Source organism: Podarcis gaigeae (genome assembly GCF_964106915.1).
Source record: "Podarcis gaigeae genome assembly, chromosome: Z".
In the NCBI taxonomy this organism is placed as follows: Eukaryota; Metazoa; Chordata; class Lepidosauria; order Squamata; family Lacertidae; genus Podarcis; species Podarcis gaigeae.
The window spans coordinates 41,716,093-41,735,817 of record NC_139691.1 but is presented as its reverse complement, the minus strand read 5'-3'; the positions used below and the strand labels follow the sequence as shown (position 1 = coordinate 41,735,817).

General features: G+C 46.2%; 1 protein-coding gene across 2 annotated transcripts in view; it reads right to left on the bottom strand.

The window, feature by feature from the left end:
• TBC1D8B (TBC1 domain family member 8B) overlaps positions 1-19,725 on the bottom strand; it is a 52,317-nt gene that overhangs the window by 7,081 nt on the left and 25,511 nt on the right. For both annotated transcript variants that reach the window (XM_083722730.1, XM_083722731.1), the window contains exons 10-19: positions 18,901-19,115; positions 17,378-17,495; positions 14,455-14,740; positions 12,359-12,488; positions 9,956-10,054; positions 7,817-7,885; positions 5,158-5,398; positions 3,767-3,832; positions 3,029-3,112; positions 648-704 (exon numbers count right to left, since the gene is read on the bottom strand). In XM_083722730.1, the coding sequence (XP_083578856.1) occupies positions 648-704; positions 3,029-3,112; positions 3,767-3,832; positions 5,158-5,398; positions 7,817-7,885; positions 9,956-10,054; positions 12,359-12,488; positions 14,455-14,740; positions 17,378-17,495; positions 18,901-19,115 (1,365 nt within the window). The remainder of the gene's footprint in view (positions 1-647; positions 705-3,028; positions 3,113-3,766; positions 3,833-5,157; positions 5,399-7,816; positions 7,886-9,955; positions 10,055-12,358; positions 12,489-14,454; positions 14,741-17,377; positions 17,496-18,900; positions 19,116-19,725) is intronic.

The following is a 19,725-nucleotide window of genomic DNA, read 5'->3' as shown; positions in this document are numbered from 1 at the left end:
TGCCTTTGCCACCTGGAGAACTTTGGTGGGCAGCATATGGACTGCCCCCATCCTACATGCTACCCTGAGATCTCCAGAGGACAGGCAGGACTCAGAGGAAGAAGGCTAGTTAGATCAATAAAACAACCCAATTTCTCTGCTCTCACACGCTTTCTATATTGTCAGCTGCAACATCTGGAAGAGGAATTTGGTGGTTCAGGAGGGCATTCAAATTTCACAACAGCATGCTGGTTGGAGGGCAATGGAAGCTGAGTTTCCAAAAACTGGAGTGCAGCATGTTAGCTGCTCCCAAGATCAAGGGTCTGGAAACCAAGTCTTATGAGGAACAGTCGAGAGAAGATTCTAACTCAACAGGAGGAAGAACGTTCTGCCAGTAAGAGCTGACAAAACTCCCTTGGAAGGTGGTTGTGGACTCTCCTTCCTTGGAGGTTTAAAGCAGAGGTTAGATGACCATTTCTAATGTGTGCACTAAGTGAGATTCCTGCATTGCAGGGGGGTTAGACTAGAGGATCCTTGGGACCCTTCCAACTTGAATATATATATTATCATAACTTAAATATTACAGCACAGAGTAGAAAACAGCATCTTCCCTGCATGATATGTATAGATTGACGCAAGTTCTCTGGATATTAATCAAGTTCACCAACCTTTTTCTGGGCTCCTGTTTAAAGCATCAGCACCTTCACGGTCCTCAGGAGAAGAAACTAGGATAGAAGAGGAGGATAAAAATGGACATAGGAAGCTGCCTCAAACCAGAGAGTTTATAGGTTGGTTTGGACAGAATGCTAAATCATACAAGAAAGAGCTGCAATGAGCACTGGGCTCATAACTTTCCCACCCCTCCCGCAACCTGGCCACTTTTGCTTCCATCTTTTAATTACAGTATTTTTTCATAAATATTTTATTTGTTATTAAATTTTTTCCTAACCTGATAATAAATCTGTTCTTAATTTTGACAATGGTTTGCTGAAACAGGCCAATATCAAACCATAGTTTAAGAAGCTGGCTTGTTTCAACAAACCACTTGGTTAAGACAGAGGTTTTCAACATTTTTGGGTCCACATCCCCCTTGACCAACTACATTCTTTCTGCGGCACCCCTGTGGGGCTCAGGAGCCCAGATATGTTACCCCTTGCCTGCAGAGCTTGCAGCCTCTCACCCTCCCTTGTGGAGGGTTCTCCTCTCCCCCCTCCTCTGGGCAGCTGCTGCCGCCGCCCCTGGTCTCTGAGTTGCCCCCTCTGCCCCAAACAGAGGTGCCTCCTCACACGGCCCCACAGGGGCCTAGGAAGCACCCCCTGGCCAGCCCCAGAGGCACCGTTCACCTGGGGAGCTTGTAGCCAGGGCTGCTGCAACAAACGGTTGTGCAAGCCTTTCGGAGGCAGAGATGCGAGAGGGGATCAGAGGAGGGAGGGAAGGAAAGAGGAACAGAGGCCAGTGTTGCCCGAGGAACCCATGACCATCCCTCAAGGCACCCCAGGGTGCTAAAGCACACTGGTTGAAAACCACTGGCTTAAGATGAACTACAGTTTAGAGTTCAGATGTTACACTTAACTTAAAATGAAGTGGAAGCTTCCAAGCTCCTTCTCAAGCCATGGTTTAATGTTATGTGTGAATAAGTTTTATTCATCCACCTAGCTCAGCACTGCCTGTGTTGACAGGATTCTTCAAAGCCTCAGCCAGAGATATTTCACAGCAGGTGCTACTTAAATCTTTTTTAACAAGAGATGCCAGCATTTGAACCAGGGACCTACTGCGTGGAAAGCATACAGTCTGCCCAATGAACTTTGGCTGTGATGTCTGAATTTTTTACAACCTGACATTTTTATAGAAAAGAGAAGCACTGGAAAACTACAGGGTCCGTCCCCCCCCAGCTGTGATGCATCAAATGCCTTTAAGTTCTGAAAGGCAGCTAAAGAAAAGGGGTCTCAGTTGCAGTCCACTCTATTTTTCTGGTGTCTGTTTCATATCCTCAGCTGTCTATTTCTTAGAGAGATATGAGATGCACACTTTGAAAATTCTCATTTCCTCCCTCAATGGGACAGGCAAATGGTTGCAAATAGTTTAGCTATTACCAAAAACAATTTGCTGCATTTTTTTAAAGGTAAAGTTTATTAGTGGTTCTGAGCCACTTTTGCAAAAATGGAGCACCCTTGCCACTTTAAATTACCCCTTTCTCCCAATTCTGCTTAAAAGAACAGAGGGAGCAAGGAGAGAGAGAGAGAACAGGATGTAACAAGTCCTGATAAAACAGAATAAATGGTATTGAAGCAGGATAGTATAAACCCACCCTGATACTGTCATGAACACAAATCATAATGAATGCATGATTTTAAAAAAGGACACCTGGAGGGTCTCAAAGTCTAAACACACTGTGAGCTTTGTACAAGTAAGGTAAAGGTAAAGGGAACCCTGACCATTAGGTCCAGTCGCAGACGACTTTGGGGTTGCGGTGCTCATCTCGCTTTACTGGTCGAGGGAGCCGGCATACAGCTTCCGGGTCATGTGACCAGCATGACTACGCCGCTTCTGGCAAACCAGAGCAGCGCACGGAAATGCCATTTACCTTCCTGCCGGAGCGGTACCTATTTATCTACTTGCACTTTGACGTGCTTTTGAACTGCTAGGTTGGCAAGAGCAGGGACCAAGCAACGGGAGCTCACCCCGTTGTGGGGATTCAAACCTTCTGATCGACAAGCCCTAGGCTCTGTGTTTAGACCACAGCGCCACCAGTGTCCCGCACAAGTAGTTCATGACAAATGCTTATCAGGCACTCTGGTGCAGCTCTAACAGTCTCACTTCAGTCAATTCTGGTTTCGGTACCTTTAAATGGCAGGGTTCAGTGTGGAGGCAGCTTCTATATGTACAGACCTGAACATCCTGCTTCTTTTCCCTCTCAGAAGTTGGAACCTAAAATTCATTTCTTGGCACTTCAAGTTGGAGTTCTGCTGCCGGTTCCTCTTCCCAGCAGAATGGGAGGGGGGGATTAATCTCCGCCTGGTTCTATAAACAGAGCATGCTTGAGGCTTACCATTTAATTGGCTAAAGTGGATCAACTCTTCTTTAGATAGCTGAGTCCCTTTGGAAGGGCTTAGGGATTCCACTTCAGTGAAAGCTGCAAAAAAGGAAGCAGAATTTTGAGGATAGCAGAGAAGCACTGTTACTAGAACTTCGCATTTGTAAAGGACGTTCCACACACAAAACTTTTGTTTAGTTTATCCTTGCAGCCCATTATTCCCAGATGGAGAACTGAGTCTGAAAAAGATCATTCCTGCCTCAGGCCACCCCACCATATAGTAAGCAGCAAAATTGTTATCCTGTTCTTCCTCGAAAGAGCTTGGGGATATCTCTCTCCCCCCCCCGCCCCCCGGCCACTCTCATTTTCACAACAGCCCTGAGAGGTAATTTCTTAATGAAAGCAACCTACTTTTCTACACAAAATAAAGCAGCTAATAAGGTATAAACATAAAACAATAAAATAACTGAAATATTAAAACAGCATGATAGCCAGCAGTGATAGGCTAGGACCTAGATTCAGCCATGAAGCTGATCTTGGGCCTGTCACTGTCTCTCAGCCTACCTTGCAGGGCTGCTGAGTGGATAAAATGAGACAGAAGGGGAACCACGTATGCCACTCTGAGCTCCTTGGAGGAAAGCAATGAAGCTAATAAAATTGCATTTAATAAACACAGAAAATGCAAGCGAGATCTTTCACAATCCCAGGGAGGCAATGGAACAACTAATACATGATCTCCCGAAAGTGACTCACCCGGAGGTATGTGCAATTTGAAAATCAGCTTCAGCTTTTGGGTAAAGCTCCCATGATACATGACATCTAACAAACAGAGAAGGATGTGGGGGGGGGGGGGGAGAGAAAGATGATTCATATTCAGAAGTCTCAGGTGTACAGGGGAGCGTCATCCCCAACTCTTGCTGCCTGGGTGTACTGAAACTGATGGTAAGCATCTGCTTTGCATGTAGAAGGTTCAATCCCCGCATCTCCAGGTAGCCCTGGGAACTGGCCACTGCCCAAGACCCCGAAGTGCTGCTGCCAGCCAGTGTGGACAGTACTGAGGTACATGGGCTTATGAGTCTGGCTCAGGATAAGGCAGCTGCCCAGGTTCTTAAGTGGACAATAATGGGGATTATGGACAAATAGTATAACCTGCTAAGATTATTAGCGTATATAGAAACAGCTCTCTAAAAACGAACAGTGGGTCACAAATATTTGGTTCCAAATCTAATAGAAATAAATTCAAATCATTTTACAAAAAAATATATACAAAGCAAAACTTGAACCTGGGGGAGGGGGGTTCAAGCTGACAATACTTAGAAACTAAAATGTCAGAGAAAATTAAAGGAAAGGTAAAGGGACCTCTGACCCTTAGGTCCAGTTGTGACCGACTCTGGGGTTGCGCCGCTCATCTCGCTTTATTGGCTGAGGGAGCCGGCGTACAGCTTCCGGATCATGTGGCCAGCATGATTAAGCAGCTTCTGGCAAACCAGAGCAGCGCACAGAAATGCCATTTACCTTCCCGCCAGAATGGTACCTATTTATCTACTTGCACTTTGATGTGCTTTCGAACTGCTAGGTTGGCAGGAGCAGGGACCGAGCAACGGGAGCTCACCCCTTCATGGAGATTCGAACCACCGACCTTCCAATTGGCAAGCCCTAGGCTCTGTGGTTTAACCCACACAGATGAACAAAAACTGTCCTTAGTAGCACCAATAAAGCTGAAAGATATAACTAAAGCAATAAAGAAATTTAAGCAACGTAAAGTGCCAGGCATGGATGGTATACCTAGATATTTCTATAAAAAATTATCTGAGGCGTTATTGTCCCATATGCAAAGATTGTTTGACAGCATATTGGCTGGCAATATAGTGCCTACGTCATGGAAAGAGTCTATAACTGTTATGATATTAAAACCAGGTAAAAATCCAGAATCATACAGGCCTATCTCATTAAAATGCAAAAAAATAAATCACTGGCATTTTAGTGGATAGAATGGCAAAAATACTACCAAACATAACCTGTTGAGGCTGCTTCCACTGCCATTCTTGCCGCCCCAAATGGACAGCGAGTCCATTGGCAAATATTATCAACCCAGCCCAAGACTGAGGAGCACATGACCCTATGGCATGCATTCAGCAGTGTACCCAGAGCAGAGGCAAATTCTTTGAAGTTTATAAGCCCATCTAGGTTCTCATCCAGCAATCGGAATGTCCACAGAGCAAGGGAGTCCCTGTTTGCACAATGCGCCCAAGGGCTCAGGAGATGGTAGAGGACACGGAACTGCTGGCAGTCGATGCGATACTGGTCCAGGTAGGGGAGGCTGGGATCATGGTGCTTCAGGGCTGGGCTGTCCATGCTCCAGTAGCAGGAGAGAAAATGCTCCTTCTGCAAAATATGCACAAAAGCCCATGTGTTAAATAAGAGCAATACCTGCGGGGGAGAAAGAACAAGGATAAGAACACATTGCTTCCGTGTTGTCGCTCAGAGGTAATAGCGACAGGTAATTTCCCATACCTACAACTTTTTGTTGATGTCTTTGCTGCATACAAAAACATGTAGCCATCCCCCCCCCCCGCCCCGAAAGCAGAGAGATGGAAAAAAGACACAGTCCCTACCAGAGAAGAATGGCAGATTGTACTGATTCTCGGTAGTGGCACCCGCCCTGTGGAACGCCCTCCCACCAGATGTCAAAGAGAAAAACAACTACCAGATTTTTAGAAGACATCTGAAGGCAGCCCTCTTTAGGGAAGCTTTTAATGTTTAATAGACTATTGTATTTTAATATTCTGTTGGAAGCTGCCCAGAGTGGCTGGGGAAACCCAGCCAGATGGGTGGGGTATAAATAAATTACAATTACAATTACAATTATTATTATTATTATTATTATTATTATTATTATTATTATTCAGAAATGGCAAAAAATGACCGGAAGAATTAGGAATCAGGAAGACCAAAATTTTAATAAGGAATGGGGGAAATATGTAATTTATATTGAAAATCGTTGTAAGCAATTAAAATTATTAGTAGGGCTTGAACGTTGGACTATGGTTGCAATGGAGATTTAATAGAACTGGATCAACAGAGAAGATGCAGGAGGGGGGAAAAGTTAACATAAGGACCCACAAAGGGGAGGAAGGAAGTTCATGGGAATTTATGGAATTCATTTTTATTTTTATTTTTGGTTGCTTGAGGATTGTTTGTAAATTTGAAACTTAAATATTATTATTTTTAAAAGCATAGAGAAAGAAAGAAAAGGAACACAGGAATGACTTTGTAAATTTATTTTTACAACTGCAAACCAGCATACAAAATAACAATCTTACTTCACGGAATATATGGTGGTATAAAGAAGAATGAGAAGCTTGGGGGATATGGGGGTATCCTGCCCTGTTAATATAGTCACAGGAGAAAAACAAATATGCCCTGAAATTATCAGACTGAGTCTCTCTCCAGCATCCGTCTGTGTTCAGGGGTCAAGCACCCCGACAAACCGATGTTCCAGACATTTGTGAACCATGTTTAACATAGTAAAGCATCAGAGATAACACTGAATATGTCTGATGGTCAGTAGAAACGCTAGCTGTGCAATCAGCTAGTAGCGTTCTGCCTGAAATCACAGGTCGTAGTTTGTGAGGAGTGCATCTTTAAAATGATATTGCACAAAGACACACAAATATCATTTTAATGATGTACTCGCCACAAACTCTGACCTGTGATTTCAGGTGGAATGATACCAGCTGAATACCTAGTGCCTAAACTGTGGGGGGGGGGGGGAGAAAGAGTACATCGCCTAGAAATTATAAAAATATGTAGTGACTTGATAAATGCTTTAAATTAAGTAGCATTGCCTGTTGCTCAGGGACTGCAGAAGCAAAAGAGGAGGAAGAACAAAAAGTTGCTGGTTGCTATTCAAGCAAACTGGAAATAAATGTGCATTTACAGCTCCTCACTTTGTTCCAGCCTTGAAGCACTAATTCCACTTCTCTACTTCTTCTTGTGTCCCTTGTCTTTTCAGTTTCCGAGCCCTTGGCAGGGCCTGTATCATCCGCTCTCAGTGTCTTTACACAGTGGTACCTTGGTTCTTGAATTTAATCCCTTCCGGGAGTCTGTTCGATGGTTCAAAAACCAAGGCGCAGCTTCTGATTGGCTGCAGGTGCTTCCTGCACTCAATCAGAAGCCGCGGAAGCCGTGTTGGACGTCCGGCTTCCAAAAAACGTTTGCAAACCGGAACACTCACTTCCAGGTTTGCGGCGTTCGGGAGCCGATTTGTTTGGGAGCCAATCCGTTCAACTACCAAGGTACCACTGTATTGATATTGGCCCCTTTGGGAAACTATGGTTTGCGGTTTGTATCCAATGTAGCACTACGTCACCAACTGGTCGATACAAGAATTTACACTTGCACAACTGGACTTCTGTTGCCTCTCCTCCCTTCTGCACAAACCCCAAACTAGGGTTTCCCACACTGCCCAGAGATTTGGGGAGAACATGGAGTGCATGAGGGACGAGAAGAGTGTTTGGGGGGGTGTCCTTCTGCACAAACACAAATCCTTTCACTGACAGATTGGTTACTTAGCACTGTATTGGATATAAACTAATAACTGCTTTGGGGGAAATACAAGTACAAATAAATAAATGATATTTATTATTACTATTTTAAAAAGAAGATCAAGAAGAGCTAGCCAGTTTCTAGGAGTTAATCAATTCTCCTCTGTTCTTTCGGAGGTGTGTCACAGTGGGATACTCAAGGGGGAAACAAAGAAATTTTGGGAAACAAGCGCATTAGGCGAAAACAGCTTCTCACCTTGAATAATTCATAAAGCTCTTCCAGGTTGCTAGGACTTATTTTCACATCCTGGGAGATAACACGCAACTACAGAGGACAGAATGAGAGCAACCAAGTTAGGAGGATGTAAATCTCATTTCCCCCTCAGTTCTTTGTGCTTTGACATTAGCTGATTTTCAGCCCGTAAAAGAAGAGGCTGATTTCATCAGGCACAGAAGCAAAAAGCCGAGAACCTCTTGTGCACTTGGGTCGAAACACTTTTAACTTAACTCTTCCATGTCCCCTTCAATGTATCCGCCTCAAATTTCTGAGCAAAGCCATTTTAGGGTGAAGACAAGGTGCATCTGTGTTCATTAGGAACCCCAAGTACCCATGCCTCTCTGTCTGGCCCTCTATATCACTACACCTGTCTTCAGGCGATTGGACCTCACAGACCCTGCTTCACACTCTCTGAAGAAAAGGAAAATTCTCCTTTGTGGCCTGTAGCCCTTGGGAATGTGCCCCTCAATATGAAAAGGGTTCCCTACTTCCTTAAGAACAGAAACAAACCAATAAAGCCACTTCCGAGCTCGAGAGGAGGTGGAGTTGCGGGCCCACCCCCTCCCACACATGTGGGGGCTGGTTTTAGCCCCTGAGAGAATGAGGGAATCCCCGGGCGTGTCTGCGACCCGGCCCGCCAATTGGCGGGCTGGGGAGGCATGGCCTAGACCATTTAAGGCTGGTGCGCCCGCGGACTGCCCTCTTTGCCTCCATTCCAGCTGACCGGTTTTCCTGTCCCATCCTCCCTTTAGGTTTAGCTAGCTTTGACCTTGCTATGGACTTCGGTTGGTCGCCACAAGGGGCCTGGTAGGAATTTTTCCACTTGGTGCACTTTCAGCCATTTGGTTTTTTCGCCTACCTCGTAGCAAACGTCACAACTTCCTCGGTATTGGCAGTTAGGCATTGGCAGGGGTAATTGTAATGCAAATGAAGGGGGGGGGAGGAAGCACCATCACCTTCCCCCAAGGAAAAGGGTAGTCCGGTAGAGGACTCCGGGGGGGGGGGGGCGTTGCCCTGTTCGAAACCTAGGGAGGTGAGGGCCTCTGGCACGCCCCCGAGCGGTGACACCCATGGGATCCTAGTTGGCATACTTCAACAGGACTCCCACGGCTGGTGGATAACCCTTCCCAGTCTCCATGCCGGGTAGTCGATAGGAGCCAATGCCTAAGGCCAATACCTTCCAATTCCTGTAATCAATAAAGTTGTGGCCTTATATGCCCATTAACCTTAAATAATGTATCCAGTGTCTTCATTTCACTTGGGGGGAGGCGACTTGCCACGCAACCTTCCACCACACACAGTTTAAAAGGCAATAGCTTAATCAGCCAAAGGCCTGGGAGAAGAGGAACATTTTTGCCAGGTGCCTAAAGGTGTATAATGGGGAGAGCATTCCACAGACGGGGAGCCACTGCAGAGAAGGCCCTGTTCTTGTGTTGCCACCTGTGGACCTCATGTGGAAGAGGCACACAAAGAAGGGCCTCAGATGATGATCTCAGAGTCTCAGGGTCTGGTTCGGTTCATATGAAGAGAGGCGGTCCTTGAGGTACTGCAGTCCTGAGTCATTTAAAGCAGTGTCAAGCCACTTTAAATAGCTACCCCAAAGAATAGGCTCCCCCAAAGAATCCTAGGGTGTTAAAGAGAGTTGTTAGGAGACCCCTGTTCCTCTCACAGAGCTGCAATTCCCAGAGTGGTTTCACAGTCAACCCCTCTTCCCAGGGAACTGTGGCTCCGTGAGGGAAACAGGGAAGTGTCCTAACAATTCTCTGCACCTTAACAAGCTACAGTTCCCAGCCTTCTTTGGAGGAGGCCATGACTGTTTAAACTGGTACGATACTGCTTTAAATGTATAGTGTGGATGAGATTTAAGTCTAAGCATGTGCAGCTGAAATAACCACATAGTTGCCCTCTGCTTCCCTTATTGGATTTCCGACTGTTAAGCCCCTTGAGGCAGAGATCCATCCACTTGTACTCTTAAAATAAAAAAGCAATAATGCACAGCCAGCAAATAAAATGACGACAACTACGACGAACACATTGTGAAGTTACCATACAATGAACAGGATGGCTAATGTTCTTGTTCCACACAGCTCAAGGTGTCTGAGCATGTAGTTCACTCACCACATTTTGCTTCGTAGTGACCTCCAGGGTCTGAATGACATACAGCCTGTTACGGCGCCGCATGCTTTCTACTTCCTCAAATCGGATGTCACCATATTTCTAGGAGAAGAGCAGGAATCCATCAGGCTGCTTCCAGGGGCAGAGCTAACTGGATTGGGATGCTGTAAGATTCTGGCTTACCTGAAGAGCAGGATGCAAGACCCGCAATAGGACTGGTAAGCCTCTCCTACCAGTGAAGCATTGGAAGTGCAATAGCAGGGATCATTCTATTAGGAACTAAAGGGTTAATTCTGTTATCTGTAAGAAGGCTAACCAGGGGTTGTGCGGGGGGGGGGTGTTGCTTAGCAACCAGACAAAGGTGCCTTGATGTTTACTGAGGTGGGTGCCCTGAATAGCTGTGCAGTTCTGCAGGAGCTTTTCCTCTGTATGTTTGGTTAAATGTCTCCCAGCTTTGTACACTGCCCAATGTCAGAAACACAAAACCACTCAGTTCCTTTCCCCTCAAATGATGAACAGGTTTTGTTCAGTTTTCCTCAGTAAAATGCTCTCAGAATTTCTTTTCTCTCTGGATTATGTCTGCGTTATTTACGCAACTGTACTATCAGGAAGCAGTTTCTAAGATGGGAGGGAACCCCCAGCTCTCATAAAGCCTGGTTTACTTTTGGGGCTAGGGTGTCCAACTAGGACTTGAGGGTAAAGGTAAAGGGACCCCTGACCATTAGTTCCAGTCGTGGCCGACTCTGGGGTTGCGGCACTCACCTCGCTTTACTGGCCGAGGGAGCCGGCGTACAGCTTCCGGGTCATGTGGTGAGCATGACTAAGCCGCTTCTGATGAACCAGAGCAGCACACAGAAACACTGTTTACCTTCCCGCTGGAGCGATACCTATTTATCTACTTGCACTTTGAGGTGCTTTCGAACTGCTAGGTTGGCAGGAGCAGGGACCAAGCAACGGGAGCTCAACCCGTCACGGGGATTTGAACTGCCAACCTTCTGATTGGCAAGTTCTAGGCTCTGTGGTTTAACCCACAGCGCCACCCGCGTCCCTAGGACTTGAGAGACCAGGGTTCAAATCCCTACTCAACTATGAAGCTCACTGGAACAGTCACCGCCTCTCAGCCTATCCTACCTCACAGGGTTGTTTTTTAATTGATTTATCATAAAACATATGTACAAACTGACACATAGCCATACAAACAATAACAGAGCCATATACATAGCATATTCAGCATAAAAAGCAAATTACAGAGATGCAGTTAAATAAATTGCCAAGTTTTAAAGATGTGTCTATATAGCCCAACCACAATGAGGAGTCATGGGATGAGTAATTATTTGACTCTCCCTATTTATATAATCCAAATATGGAGACCCTTTTGGCTTCACCCCCGACTACCCATCTACATCTGAACCAGCGGTTCTCAACTTGTGGGTCCCCAGATGTTGTTGGACTACAACTCCCATCATCCCTGAGCTCTGGCCTTGCTAGCTAGGGGTGATGGGAGTTGTAGTCCAACAACACCTGGGGACCCACAGGTTGAGAAAGGCTGATCTGAACAGATGTTCAAATAAAGCAAATGTTCCATACAGGTTTCTTGTGGGGATTAAATAAGGGGCAGGACCATGTGTTCCACCCTGAGCTTCTTGGAGAAAAAGTTGGGATATAAATACAGTAAGATAAAATAGTCCTGAGGTTCTGCCCCAGGAGGTAGAATGATCTTTCACTGGAGGTATTTAAGCAGAATCTGGAAGGCTATCCCATTAGGAATGCATCCTAGAGCCTGCGCTGAGCAGTGGAGCTAGATTACTTCTAAGGCCCCTGTTATGTAGAAGCAAAATTTAGGTTGCTAGGTAAGATGTTTGTTATGTACTGAGTTGAATAGGATCCAAAATGCAGCAGTCTGATTGGTCCTAGAACAATAGGATCCAAAATGCAGCAGTCCGATTGGTCCTAGAACAATAGGATCCAAATGCCACAGTCTGATTGGTCCTAGAACAATAGGATCCAAAATGCAGCAGTCTGATTGGTCCTAGAACAATGCAGCAGTATGATTAGTCTGCAGGAGCCACCCAATCCAGCTCCAGATGGAAGTGAATCCACAACCTGATTGGCCTACAGGAGAATTCCGGAATTAGCCAATCACGTGCAGCCCATTGTGTAAATAATGTATATAAAGCAGATACTTTGGGGGAGCTTTCATTCCTCCTCCCACTATGAGCTGAATAAAGAGCATGAAATCCACTCTCGACTCTGAGTATATTTCAGCCCCTTTCATTCTATTATTAGGTACCTTGAAGGAGAAAACAATTTTACCCACAAGAGGTGGCTTGTTGAACAGGCAGTGGCAATGCAGGAAAGAGCAAAAAAACAGCACCCACCCCTCTGAAGCCAAATGACTTTACGAACCTCGTTTGACTCTAGAATCAAGTCTGTGATGTCCACTTTGGGGTGAGGGCTCTTGCCTTCATTCGCACCCGAGGCCTGCTGCACTGCTGGAGGCAGAGGACTGTCCTTGTTGGTAACACTGTCAAAAAACCTTCATTTGAAATAAAAAGGAGGGGGGGGGCATGTACAAAACATAGAGAATTAAAATGAGTAGAAATGAGTAATTTTTTTTTAAAAAAATGACTGCAAAGAAAAACCTTGTTGTGCATGAATAATAATAATAATAATAATAATAATAATAATAATAATAATAATGTGCCAACCTGCTATTTTATTTATTAGTGTTGAGTAGTGCAGCTGTGGATATTTTATAGTTTTTGTTTAGGAGGGGTTATCAGCACAGCGCCTGGGGGTGGGCAAGCCAATACTGCCTATAGAGCCCATGAAATTCCTCAGTAAGCACCTCCTCAAAAATGGATAGTGCCTGAAAGACGGTTTGCTCTTCCTTCCCACAGTTCCTGTTTGCTAACTTTTCACTGGATGCCAGGAGGGAAAACTCGCCCACGCTTTTGTTCAGAACAGAGGAATAAAGAGTTTTAGCCCATAAGCGAGTGATTTTTGTCTCTTTATTCTGCATTTTTATGTTGTGAACCACCCTGTGATCTTTGGATGAAGGGTGATACACAAATTTTAACAATGATAATTCTGATTGTAGGTGCCCTTCCCCCCAAGCCCCACCATAAAGCACATTTTGTAGTCCAATATTTTAGATATGGCAGCCATTTTGTGTTACACCACACACACAAACACTGCAAGCACAACACATAATGTGTCTTGTGTCAGCCATTTTGTGATTGGCGCCCACAGCATTTTCTCAAAACTCCACTGCCTTGCTACTGCTGGAGCTACATTTTTTTCACAATGTATTTCACCCAGTTTTTATTGTGTTTTGCTGCTTTCGACTGGAAGCTGCATTGTGCTGCTCTTCAATTAAAACAGAAAGCAAAAGGTTATTAGAAATTCTGGCGGGGTGTGGTTGGGGAATCCTAGACAGAGGCCTAATCTGTAAAGGAGAAAAATATTCACATTACTCCAGTTGTATTCAAGTTTCAATCCTATATCACTGGATTCCACTGTGGTGTCGTTTCTAAGGTGGCAGTGAATCACCCTGTGATCTTCAGATGAAGGGTGGATTACAAATTTCAATAATAATAATACCAATTGTTGTTGTTTTGGGTATAAGAATGTTGGACTAGGACCTGGAAGTCAAGGGTTTGAATCCTCACTCAGCCACAAAGCTCACTGGACTACCTTGGGCCAGTCACCATCTCTCAGCCTAACTTAACCTCACAAAGAGAAAATGGTGAGCAGGGAACCTCTATGCTACCCTGAACTCTTTGAAAGGAAGGTGGACTATGAATGTAATCCTAAATAAATTCAGCATGGACACCGAGGTCCAGTTCCGACGGTCTTCTGGCAGTTACATCACTGAGAGAAGTGAGGCTACAGGGAACCAGGCAGAGGGCCTTCTCGGTAGTGGCACCCACCCTGTGGAACGCCCTCCTACCTGATGTCAAGGAAATAAATAACTATCTGACTTTTAGAAGACATCTGAAGGCAGCCCTGTACAGTGGTACCTTGGTTCCCGAGTGGCTTAGTTCCAAACAAATCGGCTCCCGAATGCCGCAAACCTGGAAGTAAGTGTTCCAGTTTGCAAATGTTTTTCAGAAGCTGAATGTCCGATGAGGCTTCTGCGGCTTCCACTTTAGTGCAGGAAGCTCCTGCAGCCAATTGGAAGCCATGCCTTGGTTTTCAAACAGTTTCGGGATTCGAAAGGACTCCTGGAATGGATTAAGTTCGAGAACCAATGTACCACTGTATTGGAAAGTTTTTAATGTTTGATGTATTGTGTTTAATTTGTTGGAAGCTGCTCAGAGTGGCTTGGGTAACCCAGTAAGATGGGCAGCATATAAATAAATTATTATTGGTAGTAGTAGTAGTAGTAGTAGCAGCAGCAACAAGTTGAACCAAACAGCACTTACTTCTGAGTCAATATGAACAGAACTGCACTGACAGGTCAAGCATCTTATGTTTTTTTTTTAAAAAGGCTCTATTACCTGTTGAGGACAGTCACAGCTTCTGCATCATCCTTACAGGTCAGCAGCCTGTCCATGTTGTAATCTAGCACAGCCAGGCCCAGCTGCAGAACAGCCTTTATCCCGTCATAGAAGAAGCAGTCGACCACATTGACCGCGCTCTCGATGGGCAACACGCTGATGAACAGAGTGAGGAACCAGGACAGGGAGACGGAGGAGAAGAAGGTCATGTCTGTCATGTGCTCCGTCAGCTGCGGCAGATAGTTCCTGATCAGCTCCTCAAACACCGCTTGGTCTACCAAGGCACCTGCAAGATATGATAGAAAGGTAAATGAACCCCTGACCATTAGGTCCAGTCGCGGACGACTCTGGGGTTGTGGCGCTCATCTCGCTTTATTGGCCAAGAGAGCCGGCGTACAGCTTCCGGGTCATGTGGCCAGCATGACTAAGCCGCTTCTGGCGAACCAGAGCAGCGCACAGAAACGCCATTTACCTTCCCGCCGGAGTGGTACCTATTTATCTACTTGCACTTTTGATGTGCATTCAAACTGCTAGGTTGGCAGGTGTAGGGACCGAACAGCAGGAGCTCATCCTGCGGCGGGGATTTGAACCACCGACCTTCTGATTGGCAAGCCCTAGGCTCTGTAGTTTAACCCACAGCGCCACCCGCGTCCCTGCAAGATATGATAACCACCTTCAAATATCTTAAGGGGCTTCCACACAGAAGAGGGAACATGCTTGAGTTCTCCTGCTCTGGAAGAGAACCAATGGACAGAGGTGGATTTAGGGCAGCGTAACCGGTCACCCCGCTGTATGGGCAATCTATCCGGAAGATAAATTGTATTTCGAGGAGTTAGTAATCTGACATGGTTACCCTTCCTGCCTCTGTTCCTTCCCCCTTCCTGTCTCTTGTTAATTTCTGGCATAAAGAACAGCCTTTAATGTCCTAATCAGCTGGGAGGAAGTGATAGTGCTAAGTACCTTCTTTGATGTTGGACACTGTTTAGAGAAAGTGAGGCATTGGGAGGGAGTGGCTAATGAATGGTCTACATGTAGCCAGTCAGGCAAGCCACACAGGCTAGGTAAAGGTAAAGGTACCCCTGAACGTTAGGTCCAGTCGCGGTGCTCATCTCACTTTATTGACCGAGGGAGCCGGTGTACAGCTTCCGGGTCATGTGGCCAGCATGACTAAGCCACTTCTGGTGAACCAGAGCAGCGCATGGAAATGCCGTTTACCTTCCCACCGGAGCGGTCCCTATTTATCTACTTGCACTTTGACGTGCTTTTGAACTTCTAGGTTGGCAGGAGCAGGGACCGAGCAATGGGAGCTCACCCTGTCACGGGGGTTCGAACCGCCAACCTTCTGATCGGCAAGTCCTAGGGTCTGTGGTTTTGCTAGCTAGCTATAATTCAGATGGTTGTGGGCAGAGTTTTGGAGAAGCTCGTGCATGGACTGATGACCATGGGGCCGTGCAAACTGAGGCTACCTGGGGGAGTCACTTTGCCGCTTCTTGAGGGCTTCCAAGTGGCAGATTGAAGTTCTTGCTTGGTACGTATATATTGCTTGCTGTTTAGAATAAAATCTTTAATCTTCTCACTCACTTGTGTTTTGTATGACTTCTGAATTTCATTTTAAAAGAACCACCTTGCACCGGGCAAGACACCTGCACAGGGCACTGAGACAAGAGGGTACCTTCTTGCCTCCTTCCCAAAGCCTAGTAAGTGCTTAGTTCAGAAAAGAGGTCCTAGAGTTTTCCTGCCTCTTTGCCAAAGCCTAGTTAGCACTTGTCTAGCTTTAGGAAGAAGGCAGGACCCTGCCAGAGCCTCACACCTTCTTCCCAAAGCCCAATGCCTCACTTAGCTGGCTTTGGGAATGTGGTGCGAGGGCTGGGTGGGTGGGGCATCAAATTTTGGCCTTGCACAGGGCACCATATTACGAAATTCCTCCTCTGCAATGGATTCAAATTAGAAGGAAGCAGATTCTGACTAAACATCAGGAAGAACTTTCTAACAGTAAAAGCTTCTTGACAGCAAGTTCCTCAGAAGGTGATGGACTCTCCTTCCTTGGAGGTTTGTAAGCAGAGGTTGGATGGCCATCTGTCATGGATGTTTTAGCTGGGATTCCTGCATTGCAGGGGATTGGACTAGATGACTCTCGGGGTCCCGTCCAATTGAGAAGGGGAATGACTGGGTTGTGTTTGGGAAAGTGTACTTAAGTTGACTGAAAGATCAACTTAATTTTTTGGGGGAAACGGCCTACAATAAAATGATAGCCCTGCAAGAGAAGAAAGCAGAATCGAAATCAGGGCCTGCTTCAGCTGATCTTTTCCCCTCACGCACACGGCCAACCTGCACAATCTTCCCTGTAAGAAGGAAGAAGCATGGGAGGCAGGCAGGTAAACTCAACAACAGAACCAGCTCTGGTTTGAATGCCCTCTTCCCCATCAAAACACGGGACCAACTGTACATTTTATTTATTTGTGAACTGCCTGGGGTGCCTTTGAATTAAGGCATCACTATAAATGGAAGGAAAGAAGGGAGGGAGAAAGGAAGAAAGGGAGGGTGGGAAGGACTGGGACTGTCCAAATGCCCAGAGAGTCACTGCTACTCTATGGAAGCAGCATTTATCTGGATGGGCCAGTGGCCTCAGCTCAATATAGGGCAGATTCCTATAACCCAAACATGAAGTTCTGGCTCCAGATGTTGGGAGGCCCCTTGGACAAGGAGCGCTCCATGGGTCCCCTTCGCTAAGCAGGCACCCTGCTATCTCTGCGACCTGTTCCATATGAACTGCCTGCAGCACCGCTCGTTCCAAGAGGAAGGCTCTATTGCCATTGGAACTTATGCACTGGGAATCAAATGCTGGCATCTACTCTTACTGCACAGCAGTTTCTCCTGCCTATTCCTTTCATGTGCGAAAGCGATCATTAAAGTGAAGCAGTACCAATGATTCGGCGGTTGAAATAATCGGGCAGCATCCTTTCGCACACAGCAACCAGGAGCCAGAAAGCTTCTTCCTCCTTGGCGTAAAGGAGCAGCACTGATGTCAGAATGTTCATTGCCTATCGAGCACAGTAAGCAGTGTTAGGAGGGAGAGAGAGGTACGTCATTTCGTAAAAAGGACTAGTTCTGCTCCTTGCAAAGCCTGCTTAGCCCTGAGTGTGGCACTTCCCGAATGCACAACAACCACCTGATTCTTGAGCGTTTGGGAAGCACTGTAAAGGTAGGTAAAGGTAAAGGGACCTCGGGACAGTTAAGTCCAGTCTGGGGTTGTGGCACTCATCTTGCTTTCAGGCCGAGGGAGCCAGCGTTTGTCCACAGACAGCTTTCCAGGTCATCTGGCCAGCAGGACTAAGCCGTTTCTGGCACAACGGGACACTGTGACGAGTGCCAGAGTGCATGGAAACGCCGTTTACCTTCCCACCGCAGCGATACCTATTTATCTACTTGTGTTGGTATGCTTTTGAACTGCTAGATAGGCAGGAGCTGGAACAGAGCAACAGGAACTCACCCCATCGCGGGGATTCAAACTGCTGACCTTACAATCTGCAAGCCCAAGAGGATCAGTGGTTTAGACCACAGCGCCAACTGCCTCCCACTGTGCGCAGGGCTGAGCAGGTTATCTCCCAACAACCCAGCACTGGCCAACTTTGACAGGTGTCTACATCACTGCAATGTCAGGTGATTGACAGGTGGGTGTGTCAAAAATCATTCTCCTTACGTGGCCAAAAGCAGCAGGAACCTAAGCGCAATCCCTAACAGGATTAGGGGAACTCTAAGGTTTGCAAAAAATAAAAATAAAAAGTGCTTTGTACCCCAAACAGCTTGGTGAGGACTGAGCATGCTTTTTTGGCACAGAAGGCTAAGTAACTGGTTAAGAGAGGAGAACAGAAAACGAGGGGGAAGGAGGATGAAATGGAAAGGGGCATAGCATCCCTGGACAGGTGCAACCAGTGTGAAACTAGTACCATTACAAGCGCCACAAAATACCGGTACTCCTTCTGCACTTGCAAGAGATTGACCTTTCCGTTGTGCGGTGGTGCCCACACTGTGGAACTCCCTGCCAATTGATACCAGGCAGGTGCATTCTCTGTAGTCTTTTCTACACCTACTTTAAACATTTTTGTTTAGGCAAGTCTACCCAGACATATAGAAGTTACATGTGTTTTATTTTTAAAGCTGATTTTAATAATCTTTAGAATGCTTCAAATACACCTTTCTACTGTTTCTCCCTTCCCCACCCTGGAATTTTAATGCTCTGTTTTATATTTTTGCAACCCCCTTAGAAGGTTTTTTTTAAAAAACCCCACAATCAAATAGTATATACTTTTTTTGTTAAACAAAACAGCCTTTTTTCTCCAGGTCCCACTTGCACATATACTATGAACAAAGAAAACAATTAAAAAGAAGAAAAGTTAGCAGTTTGGAGACTATACAAGGATGGCCGGGGCCACAGGCAAGTCTCACCTGGCAATATCCAATCTTGGGGTTCCTGTAGGCGTACGCCGTGAGAACCCTCCTCAGGGCAGAAATGCCCGTGTCACTCTGGAAAGCTGGATGCTCGGGCAAAGAGCGGCGCAGATCACGTTCGATTTCATCCGTTGCCAAAGTGCACGTGCCGAAGGATCTCTCCACCATGTCGGTGTAATAGCCAGGGTTGGTAGCCATGTCATTTACAGCGCCTGCCAAGGTGTTTAGGTCACACTGTTACAGAACAATCAGGAAGAGGACATTTGCATTTCCCCTGCAACAAGCTGCGAGTGTGCTTATCCCGGCCACCATGTCTGAATATGGGATCAAGGCTGATTTGCACCCACAGATTTGCTCCCCACCTTTGATGCAGCCTTGGTCTACCTGGTGCCTTCCAGGCATTTCAAACTACAACTCCCATCAGCTCCAGCCAGCACAGGCAAGCACTAGGTTGGGAAAAGCTCACCAGCAGGGATCATTTTAAGCAGTCTTCTAGGAATAAACCACTCAAACTGGGATCCTGACATGCAGTGCTCCTGCGTGGGTCACACAATTCTTCTTTCCCCATCATTCCAACCCTCCTCTTTAACTGGGCTAGCACCAAACTATTAACTGCTCTGCAGCCCCTAGAGAGACAGGCAGCGCCAGGAGGCTGGTGTACCGGGGGGGGGGGGGAGCATCCCTCCAAAACAAGGGGCTCGTCCTCTATTTGCCCTGTCCCTCAATCCCTGGATTCCTGTCATCAGCATATCCTGATATTTTTATTTCTCGCTCACCTAAAAATATACTTTGCCTGTTCTGTGCCTCCACCTCGATCCCCTT